The sequence below is a fragment of the Dipodomys merriami genome, unplaced genomic scaffold (genome assembly GCF_024711535.1).
Source record: "Dipodomys merriami isolate MVZ:Mamm:240054 unplaced genomic scaffold, mDipMer1.0.p SCAF_7, whole genome shotgun sequence".
NCBI classification, from domain to species: Eukaryota; Metazoa; Chordata; class Mammalia; order Rodentia; family Heteromyidae; genus Dipodomys; species Dipodomys merriami.
In genome coordinates, this window is record NW_027206290.1 from 34,838,359 (window position 1) to 34,857,895 (window position 19,537).

Genomic DNA, 19,537 nt, shown 5'->3' on the forward strand with positions numbered 1-19,537 from the left:
GAAGTAGAAGATCCAGAATTCCTTACATTGCCATGGGACTGCAAAATTGTAGCTACTTAGAAAGTAGTTATTTAGTTGCATGTAAAATTAAACATGTACTTGCTGTAGAACTCAGTAATCCCAACCCTAGCTTTATCTAAGAGAATAGGCAAATGTTTATAGCAGCCTTATTCATATAGCCCCAACATTTAAATAACCAAAGTATCTATCATCTAGTGAATGAATATACAGTTGTGGTCCATCCATACAAAGAAATACTACTGAGCAATAAAGAGCAAAAAAGTGCTGACAAATGCTACAACACACACACAAATCATAAACCATGACGCTGTACAAATGAAGCCAAACACAAGGCTCACTTCTTTTTAAAAAAATTATATTTACTAATCCATGTTAATTGTACAAAGTACAATAATGCATTTCACAGTGACATTTCCAGACTACTCATGACATTTCTGACATCCAACGAGCTGGGTTTCCAATATGAACGATCACCCACCAGCCTTCTACTACTAACTACCATAGTATCAAACTTCACAGGTTCAAGGACCTGGCCCCACAGACACCAAGTTGCAGGCTGCCCTGCAGTTGATCAGCTAGCTATAAACTAGGCATTTCCATGGCTCTTTTTAATTTGATGATTTGCTGTAACAACTCATAGAACTCAGGAAATCACCTTATGTACATTTAATGGTTTATTATAGATAATACAACCCAAGAGTAGGCACATAGAAGATATGCTAGGGCAAGGCACAGGTTAATGGCATGGACTAAGAGGTACTAGGTTGCATGTTATTTTTTGGCACTAGCAAGCCCACCAAACACTGTAGCTTGGCAGCTTTTTGGTGCTTTCATGACATAGGCCTAACATTAAATCATTAGCCTTAGTGTTTGAACTCAAACTCTAGTCCCTTACCATCTCCAGAACTGAGGGGGTAGAACTCAAAGTTCTAGCCTTGCCAAACACCTCTAGATCATAATAGAGACCAGATCCCCCATCCCCTGAAGCCAACTAAAGGCTCTATCCACAAGTCATCTTATTAGTATTCAAAAGACACTAAGGGTTTTAGGACCTGTGTGCCTGGAACTGGGGGAAAAGACCAAATAATTTATATCCTCTTAGCCACTAAATGATCTCATTTATTCCATGTTGGAAGAGACAAACTAATAGTGTTAGGAATTTTAGAGCTACAGGTTGGTAGAAGAATTGACCAAGAAGAGTAAAAAATGGTTTATTAGGTTGCTGTTCAAGGAAAACCAGCAGGCAGGCAAGCACAAGGGGTATGTAGCTACTGCTCTGCCAATGTGATCTATGGGGTCGGGGATAGGTATTCATGAGATTAATGGGGATCCTGTTGATTGGCTGATTCTTTCTCATGTGCATTGCTGATTGGTTGATTTTCTTCCAAGAATGGTGAGAACACACATTTCTTTCTGTTCTGTTCTTTCTTTCTTTCTTTCTTTCTTTCTTTCTTTCTTTCTTTCTTTCTTTCTTTCTTTCTTTCTTTCTTTCTTTCTTTCTTTCTTTCTCTCTTCCTTCATTCCTTCCTTTCTCTCTTTTTTGACACAAGTTCTCCTATGTAGCCCAGACTAACTTCAAACTAAAGATGAAGTTCTCTCAGTCTCCTGAGTGGTGTGATGTACCACTAGGTGTGTGTACCGGTGTGTGTACGTGGAAGGTGTCAGGTCTGTAATTCTAGGACTCTGAGGTTTTAGGCAGGACTAATATGAGTTTGAGTCCAGCCTGAGATACACAGGGATACCATGTCTCAAAACAAAACACAACAAAACAGGAAGGGGGCTTAAAACAGGAAGGCGGCTTGTGAGATTGTATAGAATGTAAAGTATACCTTAATCAATCTAAGCTCAAATAAAAGCCATTTTCTTCCTTCCCTTATTCTTTAAAAACTCCTTGCCCCCAAGGGATGTGATTTTCTTTTTTTTTAGACTGCTGTGAAGGAATAAAATTGAAATTCCATCAGTGGACACTTGTTTGACTCACCATAGACCTTAACTGTTACTGGTTAGAACACAACTCAGAGAATGTTTCCAATATTTGTGAACAAAAGCTTCTCATATCATGCACGGTTCCAGACCAGATGCTTCTCCTTGGGGACTTTCTGTTCTGTACATGCTGCTGCTTTAGTGACTTCTTTTGGCTTCTTGTCAACACTTGCATTGGTCTCTTCCTCTTTGCCTTCCCCTTTCTGCTTCTCTGGTGCTTCCTGCTCTTTCTCCATATGTTTATAATTGATGCCCATGCCAACGAAGAGATAGACCCCAGCAACAACTAGGATGCCACCGCATGCCCAGTACATGTATTTGTACTCTCCGTATATGTCATTTAGATGGCCTGGAGATGTGAAGAACAAAGATCTATGTGTGAAAGGAAGTGTAACTACCCTTTCCCAAACAAAGTAGAAAATCAGCTCAATCACCAATGAACTTACAAATGACAAGTATGTATAAAACGGAACTGCTAAAAAGTTACCCATCTTATATGTATATACTCAATGCTTTTGAGTAGCCTTGTATATTGTTATTTTCTTTCTTTCTTTCTTTCTTTCTTTCTTTCTTTCTTTCTTTCTTTCTTTCTTTCTTTCTTTCTTTCTTTCTTTCTTTCCTTCCCTCCTTCCTTCCCTCCCTCCCTCCCTCCCTCCCTCCTTCCTTCCTTCCTTCCTTCCTTCCTTCCTTCCTTCCTTCCTTCCTTCCTTCCTTCCCCCCTCTTTCTTTCTTTTTTCTGCCCTGGGGGTTGAACTCAGGGCCTGGGTACTGTCCCTTAGCTTTTTTTTTTTTTGTTCAAGGCTAGCAATCTACTTCCAGATTTTTCTGTTCATGTTGTTCTGAGGAATCAAACCCAGGGCTTCATGCATGCTAGGTGAGCTCTCTACCACTAACCTACATTCCCAGTCCTTGTTATTCTTTTTCTTTAGCAACTTGGAAAAATAAAAGCAGCCCTTGGAATTAGGAAGAACATAGATCATTTGTTTCAATAGATAATATTCAAATTTGGTGTTCAAAAGACATTAGGAGACTTGTCCAAGGCTATTGAGCTATTCCAGCTGTCCAAGGCCAACACTTTTTTTTTTTTTTTTTGCCAGTCCTTAGGCCTTGAAGTCAGGGCCTGGGCACTGTCCCTGAGCTTCTTTTGCTCAAGGCTAGTGCTCTACCACTTGAGCCACAGTGCCACTTCCAGCTTTTTCTGTTTATGTGGTACTGAGGAATTGAACCCAGGTCTTCATGCATGCGAGGGAAGCACTCTACCACTATGCCACATACCCAACCCCCAATGTTCCTTCTTTACCAGCATTTCCCACAGACTGTTCTTGTGGGTAGGCTAAGAACAGCCACACTTTCCCACCATTCTAAGCACTTAATCTTCACAACACATAGCTTCTATCATTCTCTTGTGCAGATATGAGAACTGAAAGACAGAGTCACTCAGTAACTTGTCCAAGGTCACAAAGCTGGTAAGAGAACTTGCTTGGATTTAAGCCAGGAAGACTGGCTTCAGTGCCTTTTGTGAGACACTTCTCGTGTTTTAAAGGCAAAGTCAAATGCTGTATCATATCCTTCTCTTCAAGGCTTTATGAGGTTGGTAGTAATGTACATTCTTTAGTTTGGTATTTCCAAATTAATGTTATTTTTTGGCCATGAAATCCTAGTTACATAAAGTTTATTACATTTCATCAAACTACTCTGTCTAGAAGTAAACTTTGGTAAACACTATTCTTTACTCAGCCAAACCAGTCTGTATGGGATATCACACTGTTTCCTAACTTACCATCACTCATCACAGTGCTTGCTGTTTTCCAGCACTGGCTCTGAGGGCCAGAGTGAGCACAGGACATAATACGCCTACTTCAGCGGGAGTGTTCAGAATTACACAGAAGGAGCGCTCTTACTGGAAAATAGAGAGCTCTTAATGGAAAATGGAAAATTTGGGACTCAGAAGTGGGGTGAAGGCTTCAATTGAGTCCACCGAGTCAATTGAGCTGAGAATTGCAGGAGGATAGGGATCATTTAGAAGTGGATAGGGAGAGGCTCCAAGCTAACAGCAAGTACAAAGGCAAAGGGGTAAGAAGAAGCATGGTGTATAAGGGGAAGCAAAGGCCCAAGTTGTTGGACTCAAAAGCAAAGGGCTAGTGGTAGGACATAGAGCTAGAGAAGACAGATGTGGCTGGGCTCTGCAGTACAGCAGGTCACATGAAGGAATTTGATTTCTAGCGAAGAACAATGAGAAGCAGAGGGAGAGGTGTACGGCACAGAACAGCTGGAGCCGACACAGGCAGACCAGTTAGGAAGCTAGTGTTAACAGCAGTCTCAACAGCAGACAGGATTTTGACTAAGGGTGGTGGGTTGTGATGGGGAAAAATGGGCAGACTAAAGATTCAAGGGATAAAACCTGACAGGATGTGGAGACTCACTAGCTATAGGTAGAATAGAGGGAGGAGTTTCAAAAAGTCAGTAGGGAGTGACAGTACTGGGATAGCCTTGAGCTTTTGTTTTTGTTTTTTTTTTTTCACTTAAGGCTGGTGTTCTATCATTTGAGCCATACCTCCAATTCAGGGATTTTGCTGGATAATAGGAGAATAAACAGTCTCTTGGATTTGTCTGCCTGTATTGGCTTCAAACCAGATTTTCAGATCTCAACCTCTTGATTAGCTAGGGTTATAGGCAGGAGCCACTGGACCCTGGCAAGATGTGGGATTCTAAGAGAATAATCCTCAAGTTTTAGGGTTGCTTACTTGCTGTGGGATTTTGGGCTAGTTATTTTAATTTTAGAAGCCTATAGTTCTTCATTTATCAACTAATCAATATCACTGCTAGCTCCAAAGACCTGTGAAATGTGACAGGTTTTACAAAGCAATTACAACAACCTGTGGTACACTGTAATCCATTCCCTAATAGCTATTGTGTTTTTGAACAGTTCTGAGATTTCTTGATTAAAATAAAATTGCTATTTAGTACTCAGAAGGAGGCATTGTATATTGCAAATTTTCTATAATAACTATATTTGTTTTCTTAAAATTTTCCTCTTAGCTAGCTAGGTAGGTCAACTTAATCTCATACTATAACTATTTGGGTGAGCATGCTGTGCCAAACACTGTGCCGACAGCATGGGGAAGACAAGGGGAAGACTTGCTTTTTCCACCAGATAGCTAAGGATCTCTGTCACTGTGCCCATCCGGTATACCCATTTCATGGTTAAAAAAGCCCTAGAAGTAGAGAGTCATACTATACCTAAAAGTGGTGTCCCCAAAAGGATAGGGCAGCATTGCATGATGGTCACCAAGCCCACTGCGCTGGAAAATCTCTGGGGTCCAACGAGGTCCATCAGTGTTTCAAACAATATGGAGCTGAGCCACCCAAAGGCAAAGCCAAGGAATCCCGCATAGACACAGAACCCAATGTAGCTGGAGGATAAAGGTAGTATCATATGACACATGCCATTTGCTATAACAGAAGCAGCCAAAAAATACTGGATTTTGGGTCTTACCCACTTTGTGTTGGCTACAATTCCCATAGAAGGTCTGGCTATAATATCCACAAAAGACAAAATAGAGAGAAGGAAGGCAGCCTTCTCACTAGCATAATGTTGACTCTTGGCATAACTATTAAGAAAGACTAAGGGTGCACCCAGTGCAAAAGCCATTATCATATTACCAGAGAGGTACAGAACAAAGCCTCTGTGGGTGAACAGTGACAAATCCAGCACTTGGTTAACTGTCTGGAAGACTGATAGCTTCTCCTCTTCCAGGGTCACGCGATGACACGCTGCATTTGCATCATTTGTATCTTTCTTTGCACAAGAATTTCCAGCTTCCTGAAGAGATTCTTTGGACCTAGTTTTCTTTGTGTGGGTTGGCTTGGGCTCTATTGGTCGCATCAGGGATCCTGCTATACAGCAGTGTAGTAGGAGGCTCCCAAGAATAAGGAAGCTTCCTCTCAAGCCAAAGATATCAAAGAGAGTCTGATTGAGAGGAGCCAGTGTAGCAAGGAGCACAGGGCTGCCTGCCATGGCCAGTCCATTGGCCAATGGTCGCTTCTTATAGAAATACTTGCCAATCATAGTCAGAGCTGGGTTCAAGTTGAATGCAAGCCCAAGACCTAGGAAAGGGGAAAAAAACCACTATGTACTATAGTGAATGTGAAACATATTTGTTATTAATTAACTAGAAAAAGAAATGGAATGGAAAGAAGGCAAATTATCATAATTATGAAAGAGGTTATTGTAACTGGTAGATCATTGAGTCGTTTTAAGAAACATTCACAGACTCTATGTCTCTTTATGTAGCACATATCAGGCTTACACTATAATGTTGAAGTAACTGTTTTCACTCTAACAACCAGAAGATAACAATTGTGGGATCCTGTTTAATCTCATAATATTAGCTTTCCAAAGGAACATGAAACTGAGATCCAAGAAGAGAAAGAATAAGTCTCACAAACACAGAAAGATACCAAGCAAGTAAAAATACTTTTGGGTGGTACAAGCCTCCATGGGAAAGCTGGGCTAAGTGGCGAATGCTTGTCATCACAGCTTTGCAGGAAGCATAAATAGGGGATTGTGGTCCAGGTTGGCCTGAGCAAAAATCAAGACCCCAGCTCAAAAAGAATTAAGACAAAAAGGGATGGAGGTGTGGCTCAAGTGGTAGAGTTACCTGAGGCTCTGACTTCAACTCTTAGAACTGGAAAAAAAAATCACTGCCATAAAGATGTACAGAGAAGTCATGGGAACACTGATTATCAATGGTAAAAATGTTAGCTGAATACTACAAGGCCTTCAAAGCAGAGCTCACACCAATATTCCTCCAATTCTTGAATGAAATTGAAAGTTCACTACCAAAATCCTTCTATGAAGCCATCATAACCCTCATCCTAAAACAATGCAGGGACTCATTAAAGAAAGAGAATTATAGACCTATTTCTTTGATGAACATCGATGCAAAACTTCTCAACAAAATTTTGTCCAATCGACTTCAACAACTCATCAAAAATATCATATGCCACGATCAAACAGGATTCATTTCAGGGATGCAAAGCTGGTTCAGTATATGCAAATCAATTAACATAATTCATCACATCAACAAGAGCAAGGATAAGAACCATATGGTTATCTCAATAAATGCAAAAAAAGCATTTGACAAGATCAAACAGCCCTTGATGATGAAAGCTCTGGAAAACCTAGGAATCCATGGAACATTCCTCAGTATAATAAAGGCAGTGCATGACAAACCTACAGCCAGCATTATACTTAATGGCGAAAAGCTAAGGCCATTTCCTCTAAATTCAGGAACAAGACAAGGATGTCCACTCTCTCCACTCCTCTTCAATTTAGTATTAGAATGCCTAGCTAGAGCAATAATACAAGATGCAAACATAAAGGGGATCCAAATAGGGAAAGATGAAGTAAAACTTTCCCTCTTTGCAAATGACATGATCTTGTATTTAAAGAACCCCATGGACTCCACTCCCAAATTACTCAGGCTGATTAAAAACTTTGGCAAAGTAGCAGGATACAAAATTAACCCTTAAAAATCAATGGCTTTCCTGTATGCTAATAATGAGAAGAGCGTGGCTGAAATCAGTAAAGCATTTCCTTTTGTAATAGCCCCACAAAAAATAAAATACCTAGGAGTTAACTAAAGAAGTGAAGGACCTCTATGATGAAAACTTTAAAAACCTGAAAAAGGAAATTAAGCAGAACTAAGGAAGTAGAAAAACCTCCTGTGCTCCTGGATTGGGAGGATTAACATCGTGAAAATGTCAATACTTCCCAAGGCTATCTACAAACTCAATGCAATACCCATCAATATCCCAACCTCATTCTTCAAGGGAATAGAAGAGACACTCCAAAAATTCATATGGAACAATAAAAGACTCCGAACAGCAAAAACTATCCTTAGCAGAAAGAACAGTGCTGGAGGAATATCAATACCAAACTTCAAACTCTACTAATCAAAACAGTTGGTACTGGCACAAGAACAGACCTGAGGACCAATGGAATAGAACTGAAGACCCAGAAATAAACCCTCAGACCTATAGCCACCTAATCTTCGATAAGGGAGCTAAAATAATAGAATGGAAGAAAGACTCTTCAGTAAGTGGTGCTGGCAAAATTGGTTAAACACCTGTAGAAAACTAAAGCTAGATCTTTATATATCACCCTGCACCAGAATCAACTCCAAATAGATCAAAGACCTCAGAGTCAAAGCAGATACCCTGAAAACATTACAGGAAGGAATAGGAGAAGTCCTAGTGCTCCTTGGCACAGGCCAAAATTTTCTTTATAAAGACCCAGAAACACAACAAATGAAAGAAAGGTTGGACAAATGGGATTGCATGAAGTTGCAGAGCTTCTGCGTGGCAAAGGACATAGCTAACAAGATCAATAGAAAGCCCACAGATTAGGAGAAGATCTTCACTAGCCATACAACGGACAAGGGTCTCATATCTAAAATATATTTAGAACTCAAAAAAATTAAATCCCCCAACAACAAATCCTCAAAGAAACTACTACCTCATTAATAAGTGGGCTAAAGATTTAAAGACAGACTTCTTTGAAAATGAAATAAGAATGGCCAATAGACACATGAAGAAATGCTCAACTTCTTTAGTCATAAAAGAAATGCAGCTTAAAACAACATTGAGATTCCACCTCACCCAATTAGAATGGCTAGAATCAAGAAATCTAATAACAACAGATACTGGAGGGGATGTGGCTAAAAGGGAACTCTACTTCATTGTTGGTGGGAATACAAACTTGTTCAACCACTTTGGAAAGCAGTATGGAGGTTCCTCAAAAGACTATACATAGAGCTCCCCTATGATCCAGCAATCCCCCTTTTAGGCATTTACCCAAATGATCACAAACAAGGCCATACTAAAGCTACCAGCACAACTATGTGTATTGCAGCATTACCATAGCTAAGATATGGAACCAACCCAGATGCCCCTTAGTAGATGAATGGATCAAGAAAATGTGATATATATAATGGAATTCTATGCCTCCATAAGAAAGAATGACACCACCCCATTTGCTGGAAATGGAAAGACTTGGAAAAAAATCATATTAAGTGAAGTAAGCCAGGCCCAAAGAAACATAGGTCCCATGGTTTCCCTTATCTACAATAACTAGTATATGTCTAGGACAAGCAGAAGAGGTCAAAAGCTATGTATATATAACCATATAACCAGATGCTAAGTGAAATGAACCCCAAGATAGGGACACAAGAGGTTTAACTTTTGTTGCTGTTCTTTTTAATGTACTTATAATGTACTATGTGATTTTTTTTGTTTCTTTGAATGTTCTTTCCCCATGGTACAACTTCTGTTGTCACTGTATTTGATTCCAGTGTCCTTCATCTTGTATATACATTTTTCTAATTTGGGGAGGGGAAGGGAAATAACAAAATGCTGAAATAAGGATACAGGATGACCCATTGTAACAAGACACTATTTTGAAGACGAACTTTACAACTTTGCGGGGTGAGGGTGGATGGGAGAGGGGAGGGAAAGTTGGGGAGGTGGGGAGGAAAGGGATGATAGGGGAAAAATAAAGGAGAGTGTAACAATGTTTGATAGGAAATGTACTCATTACCTTGCTCATGTAACTGTAACCCCTTGTACAGTATCTTCACAATAAAAAAATATATATTAAGAGAAAAAATTAGTAAAAAATGTGAAAAATCTCTACATGTACATCCATCAGAGAATGGTAAAATAAATTACAGCATTTATTCAATGTATCTTTACTGAGATAGGAAATTATGTGCATGATGTATAAAGTTAAAAAAGTTGGTAACAGGCTAGGGGTGTAACTCAGTGGTAGAGCACACGCTTAGCATGTACAAAGCCCTAAGTGAAACCTAAACCCCAAAGCTATTACAACATAACATATAACTTCATCTTCTTTTTGTTTGAAAATAATTATGTGTGTATGTGTGTGTGCTATGTGTGTGCACAGGAAGATGTATGAGCAGTTATGGCATAAAACAGGAAATGGTCAAATGGTCTTTCTTTTTATTGTTGGTTTACTTTGAATTATAGAAGTATGAATGATGTGTATTTTTATATTATTTGTAGTTCCTCCTCCTTCTCCTCCTCCTTGCCTCCTCCTCTTCTTCCTCTTTTTTCTTCTGCTGGTACAGGGACTGAGGAATGAGCTCAGGGCTTCATGCTTGTGCTTAGTGTTTTTAGCTCAAGACTGGTGCTCTACCACTTGAGCCACACCTCCACTTCCTGTTTGCTGGTTAACTGGAAGAGTCTCATGAGCTTTTCTGCCTGGGCTAGTTTTGAACCATGATCCTTAGTCTCCTGAGTAGCTAGAATTACTAGCATAACAAGAGCCACTGGCTTCCAGCTTCAGCTTTGTCTTGACATTTGTGACCTTGACACTGGGAGGGATGCCCGGTGCCTGGGCTTATTTTTTAAATTTAGTTATTCAAAAGGAGAGCAATTGATGGGGATGTGGCTCAAGTGGTAGAATGCTTGCCTAGAATGATCTAGAAGGCCTTGAGTTTACTCCCCCAGTACTTAAAACAAGAAGGCAGGGGAAGGAAGTTCTCAGGTGTGCCCTTCACTCTGAAAATACATCTGGCTTCTTTACCACAAAATTCGGCACCATCTCTCCAAGTCCAAATGGAGCCAATTTTCAAGGAAAATTTTATGCTGAGTGGGAACAAGTCACTGGACCATACTCTATACCTATCACTATTACCTTTCTTTTTTCTTTTTTTTTTTGGGTCCGGACGTGGGGCCTGAACTCTGGGCCTGGGCGCTGTCCCTCAGCTCTTCAGCTCAAGGCTAGCACTCTACCACTTAAGCCACAGTGCCACTCCGGCTTTTTTCTTTTTTGCTTATGTGGTGCTGAGGAATCGAACCCAGGGCCTCAGGCATGCAAGGCAAGCGCTCTACCACTGAGCCATCTTCCTAGCCCCTCACTATTACCTTTCTTAAGGGAAAGGAAGAAAGACAGGGAGGGGAGGAGAGAGGAGGAAAAGACAAGAAGGGAAAGACAAAAAATTTTAACTTGTTTATTTAACAAATAAAGGTATTGCATTTAAAAGCTTGCTTTTACATTATTCTTAATCCATCTAAACTCTTAAAAAACACTCAGTATATTTTCTAATGCATCTCAAAAGAATAGACAGATAAATGCTGCACTAGTTCACAAAGTAATGAGTGTGTGAAAATGAATCAGTAGCAGCTTACCTCCAATGACTCCAATACACAAGTAAAGTTTCTGTACAGTGTTACAGAAAGAAGCCACAATGAGGCCACAGCTCGACAAGCAACCACCAGCAATCATGACTGGGCGGCTGCCATACTTATTCACCAGGATACTACTGATAGGACCTAGGAGAGAATGAACAACTTGGTGGTACACAGAAGACATGTTCACACAAGCATTACTAACGAGAAAGGTATCAGGATCAAATCCCCCATAACAATCAGAAAACAAAACAAATCACTGTAAGGAATACTGCTTTCTATCATTATTTTGGAGTTACCAGTTTGTATAGTAGAAGAAAACAGATTTATCTTCTATACATCTATATTAGATGTATAAAAGTATATATAAGCATATATATGATATATATATATATATATATATATATGAAAAACCTCAAACTAACTTAGAACAGGTTGCAATTCCATGATTATAAATATCCATAGGCTTCTTCATACATCTAGATTATTACCAAAGTATGTAGCAAGTTTGCTGTTATTTTGTTCCAACAAATCTAATTCACTTTCTACCTTTAGAACATATTTAAAAACTAGCTAAAATATGTTTTGTTTCTTATAGAAGACAACAATAACAAACCAACATAAAATTACAAAACAAGAATGCCTACCATCACCTCTTTTCTTCAATATTATACTTGAAGTCCGAGCCATCGCAGTAATACAGAGGGGAAAAAGGTATAAGGAAAGGAAGAAACCAAACTATCAGTATTTGCAGAAGTTACTGTGTATATCTAAAATTTTTGATAGAAGCTACCAATGAACAAAGAAGAGCCTAGAGTAACATTACCAGATATACAATTAAAATTTAGGGAAATAAATCAATCACATTTCTATATACCAGCAAAAGCAGAAAACAAGGACCTCATGCATGCTAAGCAAACATTCTGAGCCATATCCTCAGGCTAAAAAAACATTTTAAAGAAAATTATCTTTATGGGTTTGTTTGCTTAAGAGACAGGTTTCTCTCTGTACTCCAGCTGACCTTGAACTTGTGGTCCTAATACCTCAGCTTACTGAGTGCTGGGATTACAGGCATGAACCAATACATCTGGTAAAAATTATTCTTCCAAATACTTGTTTTATAATGTTATAATTGCCCTCAGAGAGCACACAGATGCCATGTAGTTTTGCTGATAAGAAAAATTTTAAAATGGTTCTTGGTATATAGTGTTAATACTCTGTATGAACTCACATTGTGAATATTTTACTAATAAAATCATCGGGAACAGAGACTACCTGACATAGAACTTTGGTCTTCCTTCTGAACATTCAAACAAGTAAGGAGCACTTACCGCCAGCATACATGACAGCAAACATGATGGAGGAAATCCAGGATACGTCACTGGTGCTGGCATTGAATATACCTTCAATTTCTTTGTAAAAGATAGAAACAGATTTTCCAAATGCATAAGAGAAGCCAATAGAAATGAAAGCACCAACTACCACTGCCCAACCCCAGCCTCCATCTGGGGGTGTATATCCAATTGGACCTCCATCTGAAGATGACATCTTATGTGAAGATGGTTTTAAAAAATGCGGCTTAACTCCAACTATCTGAAGGATAGAAATGAAAACAGTACATAAGACATGGGTCAGTAACAAAGCACTCTAGCAGAACTTCTAACACCTATGTTACAAATAACTAAATTGTTTCTCAGTGTTGCATGTCCTCCTTGAACCCAGCAGGAAAACAAAGAAGCAGATTACTGCTCAAATTTCAAATGCTTACAGTCAGAAGCTCACCACCATTTGAACTGAATGCCAAAAAAAAATTTCCAGTAAATGCAGTATTTGCCTTTAAATTTAAAATCATATCTGTTTCAATAATTAATATCTACATTACTGAAGATAACCAAATTCCTCTTTGGAACTACTTGTGCAACATAATATACACTCCCTAAGAGTTTTAGAACTTAGTATTTCCTTATTATTTTTTCTCCTTTTCTCAAATTTATGCTCCAAAATACTTACATAGTTTTCATTTTCTGTTTTTTTTAGGCTGCCTTGAAAAACCAGGAGTGACATTTTTTTTTTTTTTTGGCCTGTCTTAGGGCTTGAACTCAGGCACTGTCCCTGAGCTTTTGTGCTCAAGGCTGGTGCTCTACCACTTTGAGCCACACAGCACCATTTCCAACACAATTTGTTTTAAGTTCACTGGACTCAAAGCAATTTACAATTCAAAAGATCACTTCTAAATGCAAGATTTTTGTTTAGTGGAGTGGAAAATAATCTCAGGAAAATTATGCTTCATCCAACCATTTAGATGTCAGTGTTTTTCCTATGATGAGACTAGATATATTCCTAAACAATAGCTGGCAGCTACAGTTAAGAAATCAATCTTACCCAGATGCCAGTGGCTAATACCTGTGATCCTACTCACTTAGGGAGGCTGAGACATTGAGGAGATTCAAAGAGAGGCTGGGCAGAAAGGCCATGAGACTCCAGCTCTAATAAATCAGCAATGGCTGGGTGTGTCTTAAATAGGAGAATGTCCACCTCAACAGCCAGAGCACAAGAAGCCCCGAGTTCAATCTCAGGTTTAAAAAGCAACAAAAAAGGTGAACCTTAACTTTAGAAGCTGGTAGTTTTAAATAAAATGTTTACCTACAAAAAGAAATGCATTCTTTACGTGACTTATTTAACTGCAACTCCTTTGTACATAACCTTTATAATAACAATAAAACATTAAAAAAAGATTTCCCTTTTCCTTTTGTTATCCAGTACTAGCAGACAGAAGAATTAGTAAAGGAAATACATTGTAAAATTTGAATTAGTATCAGGTCGGAGAGGCTGGGAACAGCATTACTAGCATTCTTTTGAGCAATTTACCCTTTCCTTTGGTTTACTTTGGTTTACCAGTGTAAAAGTTATGATAAGTTTGTAAGTAGAAACTATTAGGAAGAGGACAGAAAGGGGGTGAATATGATCAAAGTCCTTCATATGAATGTGTGATAATAGAATGAATGCCCACCCCTTAAAAATTGTTTGGAAAAGGGAGATAAGAAACAGTAACAGAGGAGATGAATCTGACCACATCATATTCATGTAAGGATATATCACAATGAAACTCCTTTGTATAAGTAATGTACACTAATATATTAAAATTTATGTCAAAATTAACAATGTATCCTGATGCTACCATGACTGTTTTGGTTACCTGGCATGGGTGTAATACAATATCAATATGATTTAGGTCAAATGACTCACTTTTTACCAATGTATGTCTTAGTCTATAAAAATCCTCGTTTCCTGGAACTAAAGGTGTGGCTCAAGTGGTAAAGTGACAACTGTGAAAATTTCAGTCTCCTAGCTATAGAAGTCAACTTTAAATAATTAACATGCTCATCAACCTAAAGGCTTCAAACATAATTTACAGAATGATATTACAGTAATAGAAAGAAAACAAGTCTTTTCTTGTGCTTGTTTGTTGGGTTCTCTATTATTTCATTTTGTGGGGGGAGGCGGAGAGGGGGATGGGGGGAGGTGTTCCTGGCATAATGCCATTGAGAAAACAAGTCTTAAGAGTAGTTCTACTAAAGAAGATGAAAGGCCTTTATAAGGTTTTTTAAAGTAAGACTTTAATGGAAATAAAGTCTCTAAAAATATTATAAAATTGGAAAATGCCCAGGGTTTGCACAACTTTTGTCTTTTGTTAAGTTTTATTTTTGTTGCTCTTGTTAATAATTAAAAAAATCATCTATCTCTGTAGTTTTTTAGTATAATAAAAAATTGTATATAGCTGGGTGCTGGTGGCTTACACCTGTAATCTTAGTTACTCAGGAGGCTGAGATATGAGGGGGGAGGCTGGGAAGGGATGTGAAGGGTAAACAAAAGGAGGAGGCTGCAATGCTTGGTAAGAAATGTACGCATTATCCTGCCCATGTAATTGTAACCCCTCTGTACAGTATGTTCACAAATAAAATAAAATAAAAAAAATTAAAAAAAACAAAAAAAACAAAAAACAAAAACAAAAAGAAAAGATAAAATATAAATGCATAGCTTATTAAGTAAAAAAAATGTGGTCTTCAGTTGTTAAATATACCATTTAAATATTAGCTATGCTTCACCATCATAATTAAATTCATAGTATATATTAAACAAGGACTGAGACCTTTTCCCCAAAAGCTTGAGAGGCTCCTGGCCTTTTCCCTAAGTCTCCTCAGCATTTCTTGGCTGGAGAAACAAGACTAAGCTATGACCAGGAGAAACTCCGCTGGAATTGTCCTATTTGCAGGAACCTAGAAACCATCAGAGGGCTTGTAGTTCTCTGGCGATTTGGAACTCACAGTCTAGAAAGGAATACTTCAACCCTTTCCCCCCTAGTTTAGAAGTTATTTAGAACTTATCTAGTAGCTGCTATAGCCCAGAAATGAACAAGGGATCACTACTGTTCTGGGGCACGAGAGCAATTAAAGATTCATCTCCTTTAGCAATGTCCCCCCAATTATTTCGATTATTTATCAGAATGGGCAAGAGCAAAAACAAAAACAAAAACAAAACTCTACCAAAAAACCCCTGCCAGGTGTCAGAGCCATTTCATAAAGTCTCCCCATCACCACTCAACTCTGTTAAAGTGCACGTCTTTGGTGACAGTTTCTGCAGGCACTGCTTAGTTCTGATGTAGAAGCTTGGTTTCTGTTTTCATCTCTGGTTTTGTTCTGAAAAGTGGTTTCTCATCTTATTCATTTATTGGGGACTTTTTAGATAGAGTTAACAAGTTAATTTTCTTTTTCTAAACTATGTAAGGTTTACTTTTGGTGTCAAGGAGAAAAAACAGTATCAGCAAAATGGTGAGTGAGCTCAGTCAGTGGGCTAAAACCAAGCCAGGCTGGGGTTGGGTCATCTCTGTAGGCAGGAGTGTTCTATCTCCTCTCCAGTACCAAGCAACCAGCTGCTCATTTTTTTCTCTAAATAATAAAGAAAACTGGAAACTGTTTGGAAAATACAACAATATAGATGTCCCTAGGAATGACTATAAAGTCAGGGCTGTATATTGAACCAATTACACAAATGGTTATGGGTTTGGCTAATTTCATAAAATACATGGAAGGAGTGATTATGAAGAGGTTTGATCATAAGAATCTGTATCTGAGAGAGTGATGGAGGGTGTGAACGTGATCAGCGTACATTGTATGCAAGTATAAAAGTAAAATAATGAAACCATTAAAATTTTTGTGAAATAAAAGGATAAGGAAATGTAGTAGAGGGGGTGAATATGATCAAAATATACTACATATATGTATGAAAAATGTCACAGTGAAACCCTTTAGTTAATATATGTTAAAGAAAATGGACTTGTATATGCCATACTTTGCAGACATTAAAAGGATGACAGAAAATATAATGGTAAGCTGGGTGCTGGTGGCTCACACCTGTAATCTTAGCTACTCAGGAGGCCTAGATCTGAGGATTATGGTTCAAAGCCAGCCAGGGCAGGAAAGTCAAATAACCACCAGAAAACCAGAAGTGGTGCTGTAGATTAAGTGGTAGAGCACTAGCTTTGAGCTGAAGAGCTCAGGGACAGTGCCCAGGCCCAGAGTTTAAGTCACACAATTGACATATATATCTATATATATCTATAGATATATATGTATATATGTATCATATATATAATTGTATCATTTATCTGATGACACAGAAAGGTCTTCCTGTGGGAATTCTTTATGGAGTAAGAGTGTATGAAATTGGCAATAGTATTATAGCCCATAAAAAACAATTCATGGATTAACAATATAAAAAGACAAATTTTTTTCGGGTTCTGACAATGAGCTTTATCTCCTTAGAATATTAAAAAGTCATAATTGTTGCAACTCTGCAGTGTATCCTGAAGGGCCTGATTGAGATAATGCAAGACCTATTATAAACTTAGGTCTAGGCTGAAGGTGGAGAACAACAGCATACTGGTGGAGCAACGTGGTCAGCATATAGACCCTGGAGCCCTGGGCAAAACAACCTATGCCCTGCCCTGCCCTGCCCAGCCCTTCTTCCAGTGTTCCCTTTCTTGCGCCAGTGTAGGGCTTAAACCCAGGAACTTGTGCTTTTTCACTCAAAGTTGATGCTTTACCACTGGAACCACATCTCCACTTCCAGATTTTTGTTAATTAGAGGCAAAAATCTCTCAGATTTGTCTACCCAAGCTTGTTTCAAACTGTGATACTCAAATTTCAGCCTCCCGAGCAGCTAGAATTACAGGTAAAACAACTTAATTTTAAAAGCAAACTTGTACAAAAGGCAAAACCAAAATTGTAATAAGCACTGAACATCATTCAGAGATATAAGGATGAAAATATTAACAATTTCAGTCTTAGAAAAGTCATGGATGATATAAAGTCATCATTTATACTATTTTTCTTTTTTGACTGTTTAGGGATATTTATTAGCTGTAACATGGGATAAATGGTCTTAATACATAGAGATCATTTTGTTTTTATAGAGTACTTGAGTAATCAACTGAGTATTGCTTTTCTAGCATAAACATTACATACACTAAACACAGATAAATGGTTATTTGCAAAGATTGTTTTACAGGGCATTTGTGGGTAATAAGGAAGTATTAACATGGAAGTTTGCCACTTTCAAATACACTTAAGGTGAAACTTACATGTTCTACGTATAAATCTTAGGCTTTGTTGTCATTAAGATAAAAATCACTTCATTATAAAGTACAATTTATAGTAATTCCAACTTACTTCATCTACTTGAAAAATGTTAAATTGTTAATGCATTCCTTTTTCTCTCGTCTCCATTGAGAGTTTTCTAATGACTAGCATGGTGGGAGCTAAACGTGTATCTCCAGTCTGCGCAGCAGACATTCCAAATCTGACTTTCCAATAACTACATCCAAGGGCCTGCATCAGAAGCGGTACTAAAGACAAAAGTTGCTGAGGGACATCGCCCAGGCCCAGAGTTCAAGTCCCATGACCGACAAAGGAAAGAAAGGAAGAAAGAAAGGAAGAAAGAAAGAAAGAAAGAAAGAGAGAAAGAAAGAGAGAAAGAAAGAGAGAAAGAAAGAGAGAAAGAAAGAGAGAAAGAAAGAGAAAGAGAGAAAGAAAGAAGAGAAAGGAAGGAAGGGAGGAAGGGAGGAAGGAAAGAAGGAAAGAAGGAAGGAAGGAAGGAAGGAAGGAAGGGAGGTATGGAGGGAGGGAGGGAGGCAAAGAAAGAAGGGAGGAAGGGAGGGAAGGAAGGAAGGAAGGCAGGAAAGAAGGAAGGAAGGCAGGAAGGCAGGCAGGCAGGCAGGCAGGCAGGAAGGAAGGAAGGAAGGAAGGAAGTTGCTCACATCAGGACATTCTACCCTGTACCTAAAACGCTGCTGCTTTGCTTGTACCCACGGTTCCTTTTAACTATGCTCAACACCTACTGTGGGTTCATGGAATTACTCAGAGTCACTAGCTGGAAAACAACAAAAAGACAATCTGTTAAGGAAGGGAAACCATGCAAAATGAAGCAAGGTTCACACCCTGCAAATGCACTCTCCCCCAGACTTGATTTCCCAAGAGCCGTGCGTGGAGACGTTCCTTTGCCAGGTGAATCCAAGAGAGAAAAACCAGAAACCCACAGGTGGGAAGGCAAAGCAGCTCTCGCAGGCATCCCCACCCGAACAGGCCCCCCGCCCCGGGCCCGGAGCCGGGGAGGCGGCAGGTCCACCGACCGCGCATCATTGTCCGGGCGGCCGCAGTCCCGGCGCGGCCCCCGGGGTCGCGTCGCGTCGCCCAGCCCCTCACCAGCTCCGAGCTCCCGGGCCCCGCGGCTGCCGCCGGCGACCACCAGGCCCCGGCCCCATCTCCTCCCTGCCCCGGGAGCCAAAGCCCCCCGCCGCCCCTTGCAGGTCCCTCAGACCCTCCTCTGGCAACCCCACTGACCGTGCTGCGGCCGCGTGGACGTGAGTGGCGGGCAGGGAGCCGCACTCGGGGGCCCCCTCGCGGCCAGGGCGGAGCTCGCCCGGCCGCTGGGCTCTGCGGGCAGCCGGGGAACCTGGGGGCCTGGAGCATGCGCACAGGCAAAGAGGCCCCCCCCCCCCCATCCCCTCACCGCCCGGCCCCAGACACGGAGCAACCCGCGCGGGCTCCGCATCCCGGCGTGCACCCGGCCACCTGCGCTCATCAAACAGCCGCGCCGGGAGGGACCTGGAGACCGGGGAGACCCGGGGTCACGGAAGGCGACTGCCCGGGGCCGGGCGGGTGGGTCCGGACCCGGGGAAGACGCCGGGAGCCAGCGCCCGAGAGCCTGGGCTGTGAACTCCCACGAGTCGCGCCCCGATCGCGGCCTGGCACTGGGTCAGCGG

The 19,537-nt window shown here is 40.1% G+C and overlaps 1 protein-coding gene across 2 annotated transcripts; it reads right to left on the bottom strand.

Annotated features, from left to right (window-relative positions):
• Nucleotides 1-321: 321 nt before the first annotated feature.
• LOC138817047 (monocarboxylate transporter 1-like) lies at nucleotides 322-19,151 on the bottom strand. Of its 2 annotated transcripts, none has more exons than XM_070007439.1 (5): nucleotides 19,116-19,151; nucleotides 12,549-12,810; nucleotides 11,218-11,361; nucleotides 5,245-6,111; nucleotides 322-2,353 (listed from the first exon to the last, which is right to left on the bottom strand). In XM_070007439.1, exons 2-5 carry the CDS (start codon nucleotides 12,763-12,765, stop codon nucleotides 2,079-2,081), a joined length of 1,503 nt encoding a protein of 500 aa, XP_069863540.1. In that variant the 5' UTR covers nucleotides 12,766-12,810; nucleotides 19,116-19,151; the 3' UTR covers nucleotides 322-2,078. The 2 variants fall into 2 exon arrangements, with proteins under 2 accessions (XP_069863540.1, XP_069863542.1); XM_070007441.1 differs by lacking the exon at nucleotides 19,116-19,151 and adding an exon at nucleotides 11,865-11,890 and having other exon boundaries at nucleotides 323-2,353; nucleotides 12,549-12,628.
• Nucleotides 19,152-19,537: the final 386 nt, after the last annotated feature.

What these genes read in the sequence shown, in the direction of transcription:
- LOC138817047 (XM_070007439.1), bottom strand. Translation starts at nt 12,765, where the DNA reads ATGTCATCTTCAGATGGAGGTCCAATTGGATATACACCCCCAGATGGA. An exon ending in TGCTGTCATGTATGCTGGCG is followed by an intron (nt 11,362 to 12,548) that starts GTAAGTGCTCCT and finishes ATTCTCTCCTAG; the next exon opens with GTCCTATCAGTAGTATCCTG. An exon ending in GTGTATTGGAGTCATTGGAG is followed by an intron (nt 6,112 to 11,217) that starts GTAAGCTGCTAC and finishes CCCCTTTCCTAG; the next exon opens with GTCTTGGGCTTGCATTCAAC.